Below are 8727 nucleotides of genomic sequence, written 5' to 3'. Positions count from 1 at the left end.
CATATTACGTGAATGTCCCTACAGGCAGGTTGAAAAATGGAGGAATGTATTTCCCCTAGGGGTGCACCTAGGATCGGTTTTTGGGAATTCGAGATGTGCTTTTATCATAAAATCGGGTCGGTTTTTCTTTAGCAAAAGCTCAACCTGACTCTACCCGTGACACGCCCGGGGTGGGGATCGTGTTGGGCAGGATTTTGGGCCTTATAAGGGGTGTTTGGATACGCTGATTTTAGAATCCAAGTTTAATTTGAAAATGGTGCAAAAGAGGGTTCATGATCAAGCTCTTGTCTGATGTCCGGACAGCGTTTCTTGAATTTTAAGTAAGAAATCCAGGTTTTAGAAAGCTCTCCCGCATCCCGAGATTTCTAAAAGCTGGAAACATGGGACGATCAGCCACTCTCTTGCCGATGGAAAGAAGGGCAAAAAATCAGAAAACGACGGCTGGTTCGCTTCTCCCCATGTCTCTGATCTACAATTTTGAAGAACTCCCAGATTCTAGAATCAGCGTATCCAAACGGCCACTCAGGTCTTGGATAGGGTAAAGAAATGGCCAAACATTGCAGAATAATGAGAATTTCCCATGTCAACTCCACATCGCTTTGAAAATATCGTTGTTCCCCGTATTTATGTCTAAGCTTTTAGATTAGGGCATTGCAGGGTCGATTTTGCCAAATGTGATTCCTCCGACTCTTTCATTCTTTTCATCTCCTTCCCAAATACTCTCCAAAATCCCTTCCGTCAAGTGTTGCCGAACCTCATCCTAAGGCTGGCTAAAGTTATTAAAAATTTAGATTTGATTACAAATCAACCCACGGTAGTTTAGTTGTGACGCCTCCTGATTAAAGAGCAATAAAGAAAAACTATCTCAAATAGAAAACTAACACCATGTGTTTGCAGACCTTGGAAGGTTATGCATCAATCTCCCCCTCCACCACATGAAGGGGTCTCTGCATCAAAACTATGTGTTCTACATGTTTAATTCATAAATTCACCCGAGTATAGATAATAAAGAATACGCAGTCAATTAAATCAAAATATCCTGAGGACACCTGAAAGCAAACTTAGAAATAGAGATTTTATACAGTGCTGTAGGGTGTGGAGTCAAGTGTTGGACTTCCAACCCTTGATATTTGATCCCACAGCCGCCCACTTTTTAAGGGAAGGTCGTTGGATCAAATATCAAGGGTGGTACTTTTGTCATGCTGACTACATTGGACTTCACGGTCGGGCACCAAATAATTTCTCAAAAACATGATGTTATGCAGCGGATTTAAAGTAGAGAACGGCCACCCTGGCGGAAAACCTTGAATCCACAAGAAAGAAGAACTTGTATTCATCTCTATTCAACAAAGAAAAGTTCTCCCATATACATGCACACATCCATTATTGAGTATTCAACTACATATATGAGACTCCCAACTTATGTAATTTAACTATAAGTAGGGCTCCTAACAAGAATTCTAATTCCGCATCTACTAACTTAGTTCAGGACTCTTACCCAACTGGAGACCCAGAGAAATATAAATAAATAAAAAGGAGTAATGCTAGCGAAACCGAGAGAAAGACTGAGCAGGGGACCGAACAAATGGGTGCTCTCCACAACATCCGTGACTTGAGATTTCTAAGAAGAAATAATAGTTTGAAATCCAAATTTGAACTAGAGTTTAAGCAAAACTAATGACCCAACACATATTTAGGATACTTGTGTAAGAACAAGAACCGATTACAATCTAAAATATGATGCTTGATATTAGTTTTTTGAAAATCAATTTACATTTTACATAACAGTTGAAAACCAACTGAAACTAATTTAAAGTACTTAAATAACTTAAACATGCATAGAAATATATAGAATAATAAGAAAAACTTATCAAAAAATATTACAAACTCAGGCTCTTGCGTAAAACAAGAAACACTTTCTCTTACCGTTCAGTTATCATGAGTTTGTTCGTATTACACACAAGTCGACCTAATTAGAAACATCAGGTTCAAACAGGAAAACACTTCCACCTAGCCCCTGTAGCAATTTACCTATTTTTGCCCCTTCTTTTTCCATAAATCCCCAAACATCCTAATCCCTCCTCCCTTCCTCTTCCCACCACCAAAACCATCATCATAGCCGTCCGCTATCGGCGATCCAAAGCTAGCATAGCCGTCCGATTCAAATCCCCCCATATTCTTGTCCATGGACCCACACCTCTCCCTCACTCTCCTCCCATTCCCATCAACTCCTCCAGCCAACACGGCTGCAGCCGCGTCAGCCGCCTTCCTCCACTGCTCAGTCTGCACTTTCAGCCTTCTCATCTCAGCCTCCATAACCAGCTTGGCTCCCTCGGAGGCTTCTAGCTCCTCCTTAAGCCGAGCCGCCCCAGTCTTGGCTTCGTCCAGCTCATCCCTTGTTTGGCTCAGCTTCAAAGCGGCTTCCTCTTCTTTAACCCCAGCCATAGACGCCTCGGCTCTTGCCTCTAAAACCTCCCTTTTCAGCTCATCATTCTCAGTCTGAAACCTCTCCACCACTTTCTCTTTCTCTTCCAACTTGGCCTTTAGCTCAAGTACTTCGTCATTCTCCGGCTCGGCTACCAGCTCTGAGCATTCGTCATTCGGCTTCGTTTCAAAGTCTCCTGGCTCGGGAATGTGGCTCGGCTCCACCTCCAGCTCAACTGGGATTGCCACCGCCGGGACTTCAAAGACGTCGGTTTCTGGCGAGTTTTCGTCGATTATGTTCTCTTCCGGTGGGGGATAGTTGGTTTCTTCTTTCGCATCTGGTTCGTTAATTTCTTGAGGATCTACGGCTGGGATTTGATTCTTGATAATCTCCAGTTCTTCCTGAGCGTCTCTCTTGGCAGCTTCAGCTGAAGCTAACTGTTCTTTTAACTTTTTGAGCTCTTCTTGTGTTTGATTCAGCTGGGATTGGAGGTCGGTAATGCGAGGGCTACGTTTCTTCTGATAAAAAAATCGATTAAAAGATCAGATTATGGTCCTCAACTCAACAAAGCCTTTGTCCCAAACTAGTTTGGGTCGGCTAAATGAATCCTTTAGAAAAATTTAATGAAGAATGTGAAAGGAATGTATCCGGGTATAATCCTGGCTCTAGTTGAGTTCTTCTCCGTGGATCATTTTCTTCCCTTCTATCCTATATCCTGGAATCAGATTATGGTACTTGAAATAGAAAAAAAAAAAAACATTTGGTAGAATTTGAAATCATAAACTATATATGCATTAATGCAAATACCTCTGGTAACGGGCCACGGGGAGATCGCCTATCACCGAGCTTAGGGCTCCGATCAACAATGGGCCGATTAGTAGGATGCAGCCCGTCAGATTCGGAGCTTGGGGTCCTCAACTGAAGAGGAGTCCGAGGAGATTGTCTTTGAGGCATCTCGGAACCTCTGTATGACATACAAAAATTTGAAATTTCAGATTCCCTGTAAATTGAGGAATAACCAAATAGAGAAATAGATCGAAAGAACAGCCAGGAAGTGGGATTTTACCTTGATCTCTGTGGGCAGACTTTAACACTTTTTGACATCAAATCACGGTAAGAGGGGGCGCATTATCCTACAGTGGGGAGAAAAAATCATCGGCCAAAGGAAACGTTAGCAAAAGATAAACAATATAACGAGAGCTGCTACAAAACATGGAATACAATATCGACAAGCGTGAAAAAAGAACAGATAAAGCGCTACGAAGACTATCTTTGACTTCGAAACAAAGTGACCAAAATACCCCAGCACCAGTGGTAAATTTTCGAAATAACTAGAAATCCGACAGGCCAATGGAGGTCTGGTCGTAATTAGACATGTACGGCAGAAACAATAGGGAATAGAAACGATGCCATTTTTGGAAATTAAAACCTTAAGTAGGGGTACTTTAGCCTTTTGGTCAATCGTTTTGAATTCAAAAGCGCATTCCCCGGTTTCAAAAGTTTTTCCATGACAATAATCCTTGGGAAGTGAAATTTACGCCCTCTTGATCACCAGCGACACCCAGCATCAGTCTATCAAAGACAAAATGAGGCTCATGTACTTGATGTTAGAAAAATCCAGTGGCTTTGATTGCAAAGTACACTGGCAATGGGTGTCCGTAAATATCATTTTAAACAAGACAAATTTGATTAGCTGATCCAAACCGTCCAATAGGTGCATTATGTTCATATCGGCTAGATACCTTTCAGCTTCTAGATGATTTTTTCACCCCCCCCCCCCCCCAAAAGGATAACGCGCCCCACTTTAACGTGAATTGGGGGCAAACTTCTTCAACGCTTTTTGGGGCGCATTATCCTCCAGGGGGTGAAAAAATATCACCCTTGAAAAAAAATGGGAGTAAAGGACTCACAGTTTCAACTACACAGCCACGAGTCAATTGCTTTTCTCCCAATAACTCAAAACCCGACTAGGGGAAGCACATGGGGGCTACCACCAAAGAGGGGTTTTAAATGATCCACGAGCTTTTTTATCCGCTAAGACTGACATCTTTAATAAAGGTCCTTCTGTCTGAAAGATTTTTAAAAGTAAAGCCATTTATTAGCCCTTTTTTTTTTATACTTGGGACAGCCCCTTTTTTAAGTTTTTGAGTTTTGAGTTTTGACTGCAAGGTAAGACAAGATTTTCAGCTCATTTTGCCGTTGGAGGCTCGTAGCTCCCCTTTCGTTCTAGTTTAGCCTGTAACCTACTCTAAGATGCGCGTTTTATAACACAACGATCTGCGAGTAAATGCAAGGGTATACATGTCATTTCGGACGACATGGCGATTTCGAACATGTTTTTTGACAGACATTCTTTCCAAAAAAGAGAGAAAATGCAAATCAGAGAAAATAAACGAAGACAGGTAGAGATAAATAAATAAACGATCCTTACATAAAAAAATCTAGCCTTGGATTTCTTTAGGTTTAACATAGAAAATAAAAAAAGAGATGATAAAATGTTAAAACTGATGATTATCTAACTGATATCTCACGAAAACAGCTAAACTAAGAACGATTGAAACAAAAATCTAGCCTCCTAAACAGAGATCTACAATCCGAAACCACTGACATAGTCTAATATGAACTATAAGCATGAATAGGACAAATTTTAAGCTTGATTTTTTTATTTTTTGCTGAGAAATTAAAGAGATCTATGATTGAAAGCTCTAAAATCTAGCCTCTTAAAGAGATCTATGATCTGAAAACAACTGATATAGTCGAATATGAAGTATAACTACGAAAATCGCTCACATTTTAAAATTAATGTGTTTTGCTGAGAAAATAAAGAGAGATGGCTCCTGAACAAGATTGAAAGCTCTCTAATCACAGATCTTCAAACAGAACTTCATGAATCTCAGATCAAAAGAAGTATATAAAGAGCCGAACTCTAAAAACTAGCTTCTTAAGCGAAAAAAATGAGAAGGCACATTCGAAAATAATCTTACGAAGATGAACATCATGATCTGAGTAAAACAAAAGGGAAAGATAAAGACGAAACTCACAGATATTACTATGTCTCTGTAACAAGAAACTTAAATCGCCTTCTTAGATCAGATCTGGAAATCTCTCGTAGATCTCGGTTCTCGAGGATTTGAAAGCATCTGAGAAAAATAAAACCAGAGGAGGGAAATAGAGGAAAGAAAGTTCAAAAGCAGGAGAGCAAAGAGAGATTTATACAGTGGTTTTCAGAGTGAGAGATTTTCTCCTTTTTGAATTATAAGCTGGAATTGACACGCCATTGGAATCCGCAGAAGAAGACAAATGGAAAATTTTGAAGTCAGTTCCCTTAAAAACCCGAGCTTTTATCTTTTTTGTTGTCTTTTACCTTTTTAGCCCTCCGATAAAGTAATACAAAAGGAGAAGTGGGGGCTTTGCTGCTTTAACTCATAAATGCACCCTCGTAACTTTCTGCATTGTATGCCTAAAATACCCTTTCTCAACCTCCATGCAGAGCACGAAAAGCACCCCTACTTTCTGCGTTGTATTCCTAAAATACCCTTTTTAGGAAGAAATTATGTATTAATAGGGGTTTCCAGATCTAAGTGGTGGGCCCCATTTTTTTACGTAAAACGTTTGCATTTGATGTGTAAAAGATCCAGGACGTTCATGCAGCGCACTTCAACTCTTCAGCAGAACCCTAAGAATGACTAATAGATCAAGGGTTATGATCATCCAGTAATGATGAAACCAATGGTACCGATCATATCAAGATGGCACACATGAGTCCAAAAAATTAGAAAGAAGCTCTTAAATTTACAGTATTTCTTTAGACTAATTTTTAGCTTTATCTTATAAATGTAAATTTCTCTATAACTATTAAATACCTCTCATTTTTAAGCTAACGAGGTTAACAGTTGTAGATAAATTTACCTGTATTATATTTTTTTATCTATGAGTAGTGTATTATATATATGAGAAATTATACGATGCCCGACCGTCAAAATGTAAAGGGCGGAAGGAGACAAAACTTGCTGCCTTGGTTTTTGAACCAAGGAAAAGTAAAATATTGTACTTTCTCTTGGATTAAAAATCAAGGGAGAGAGGGTTTGTCTCTCTCCGCCCTTTATTTTGATGGTCGGGCATCATATAATTTCTCTATATATTAATAGGTATAAAGAAATAGACATTTAAAAGCAATTACATACTTAAAGGATACTACATTTATAAGGTTTTAAACAACCTCAGGAGTCACCCTAGTTTTGAATTTTCTTTAGATGTTTTGCATTTTCTTCTTTATATTTGAATTTAATCCATTTGTAGGCCCTTCATTAGATTCCATTAGACCCTCCCATGAGACAGACATAATAAGAATTATGTGTGGTAATTAGATAACAAATGCTATAATTATAAAGACATCGTAGAAAGAATCTTTCTCCTCTACTCTCTCTCTGACATAGTTGTCGATTCTGTTTCGTTCGATGCTTCATTTTGGTCAAACAGGATGTTTCGGTGTTTCGGCTATTTCTGTGTTTCATTTCGGAATAGATGCTATGACCAGAGAAAACATTTTAAAAGTTAATTTTTTTACAAAAAAGAATCTAAAAATAAAAGAATATATTTCATTACTTGAAAATAATAAATTTATAGCAAAACATCAATAAACGCCAGGGTAAACAGTCAAAAAGCAAACGAGAGCTTATACAGTTGTAGACAAAGAAAAGAAAATGAGGTTTTAGATGAGTTTATATAGGTTTTTTATTTGGGGAGACAAAAGACTAAATATCCTTCAAACGGCTATAAAAAGCTTTAAAAATTGACTTAAACTAAGGGTAAAATAGTAAAAAAAATTAGCTGTTGGAGGGCAGTCCTATACTTCTAAAAAAAATAGTGTGTTCCATTTATCTTTTGGGTAAATCTGTTTCGGAACAGATCGGAACAATTAAATCTAACCCATGAAACAGTTCCACTTGTTATTATACCATAGAGATATTGAGAGAGTTGTTGACGATCGTTTAGTTGCATCATAGAGATCGGGAACTGATCTCGTGAAGATAGGACATTTCGTTTTCTTTTCCTAAATCAGTTAATCTAATAGGCCGTTTGGATACGTGGATTTTAGAATCCAAGTTTTTACTTTGAAAACAGTGTAAAAGAGGGTTCATGATCAAGCTGTTGTATGCTGTCCTGACAGTTTCTTAGATTTTAAGTGAGAAATTCAGTTTTTAAAAATCTCTACTGCATCCTGAGATTTCAAACACCTGGAAATATGGGAGGATCTGGTACTCTCTTGCTGACGAAAAGAAGGGCGAGAAGTCAAAAACGTAAACGACTGCTGGTCCGCTTCTTCTCTTGTCTCTTAGCTACAATTTCGAAGAAATCTACCTGTCCAAACAGCCCCTAAGGGAACTGATCCATTGCTTTGCTTTGATGTTGGATTCACATGACATGTGTTGATTGGTGGGTGGGGGCGCATAGTAATGATCCTAGTTTAGGGTAGGTTGATTGTATATATGATGGTCGGGGTGACATATAAGTTAGCTTTTCCCCACAGTTGCCTTCTTCACATGCAATGTCTTAAGCTTAGCAACTCCCTTTCACATGCATTGTCATGGCCTTCATGCTTTTCATTCAACTTTGCTGAAAAAGATGCCCATTAATGAATCTACTTATTCAACTAGATGAGGTCTCATATCTTCTTGACTATTTCTAGTATAGTTTTTCTGGGCATAAATAAAATTCTTGAATCTTGATTAGGTATCCTCATATCTTCTTGACTATTTCAAGTATGGTTTTCTTTTGGCCATAAATAAAAATTTTGAATCTTGATTAGGTATTGTTAAGTTATGGAAAATTGAAGTGGGACTTCATGCCCTGGGATTTAGGATTCTTAATCCATAGGGAGAGTTAAAGAAGAGTTCCAGGAAAGGAAACCCAGCTTAATCCTTAGGAAATTGCATGATACTCTTACTAGGTTTGGGATTTTGGTAAAAGAGCATGCCTAAAATTTCTCTCTCTCTCTCTCTCTCATGTGACTTATGGTGGGGACGTCTCTTTCCCTCATGTGAATTACTGTAGGGACCCCGAAATGACGTTAGACCTCACAACAAGAACCCACTAGACATGTCTAACTTTAAGCGGTGCTTTACTCACCTTTGTGTGAAAAAGCCAGTGATGAGGTTTCACGAGAGTTCTATGGTATTCTCAGATTTTTAGGCTCATTGATTGAGTTAACGAACTCAAGGTCGAGATACAAAGCCTAAGTCAATTGAGTCATAGGTTCAACCCCTAGGTGCAATAAATCACCCAGCATATTAGATGCCTCT

The 8727-nt window shown here is 38.7% G+C and overlaps 1 protein-coding gene across 2 annotated transcripts; it reads right to left on the bottom strand.

Moving 5' to 3' along the window:
- Positions 1-1723: 1723 nt before the first annotated feature.
- Positions 1724-5709, bottom strand: LOC143860792 (interactor of constitutive active ROPs 4-like). Of its 2 annotated transcripts, none has more exons than XM_077371607.1 (4): positions 5467-5709; positions 3492-3558; positions 3233-3389; positions 1724-2940 (listed from the first exon to the last, which is right to left on the bottom strand). In XM_077371607.1, the coding sequence occupies exons 2-4, from the start codon at positions 3527-3529 to the stop codon at positions 2032-2034; spliced, it is 1104 nt and encodes a 367-aa protein (XP_077227722.1). In that variant the 5' UTR covers positions 3530-3558; positions 5467-5709; the 3' UTR covers positions 1724-2031. The 2 variants fall into 2 exon arrangements, with proteins under 2 accessions (XP_077227722.1, XP_077227721.1); XM_077371606.1 differs by having other exon boundaries at positions 1724-2943; positions 5467-5704.
- Between the last annotated feature and the right edge of the window lie 3018 nt (positions 5710-8727).

This window comes from Tasmannia lanceolata, unplaced genomic scaffold (assembly GCF_043159265.1).
Source record: "Tasmannia lanceolata isolate RefF3 unplaced genomic scaffold, GAP_Taslan_0.1 ptg000037l, whole genome shotgun sequence".
NCBI classification, from domain to species: domain Eukaryota; kingdom Viridiplantae; phylum Streptophyta; class Magnoliopsida; order Canellales; family Winteraceae; genus Tasmannia; species Tasmannia lanceolata.
Note: the sequence above shows the minus strand (reverse complement) of the source record. Positions and strands in the feature narration are given on the sequence as shown.

What these genes read in the sequence shown, in the direction of transcription:
- LOC143860792 (XM_077371606.1), bottom strand. Translation starts at nt 3,529, where the DNA reads ATGTCAAAAAGTGTTAAAGTCTGCCCACAGAGATCAAG. An exon ending in GTCTGCCCACAGAGATCAAG is followed by an intron (nt 3,390 to 3,491) that starts GTAAAATCCCAC and finishes TATGTCATACAG; the next exon opens with AGGTTCCGAGATGCCTCAAA. An exon ending in CCCGTGGCCCGTTACCAGAG is followed by an intron (nt 2,944 to 3,232) that starts GTATTTGCATTA and finishes TTTTTTTATCAG; the next exon opens with AAGAAACGTAGCCCTCGCAT.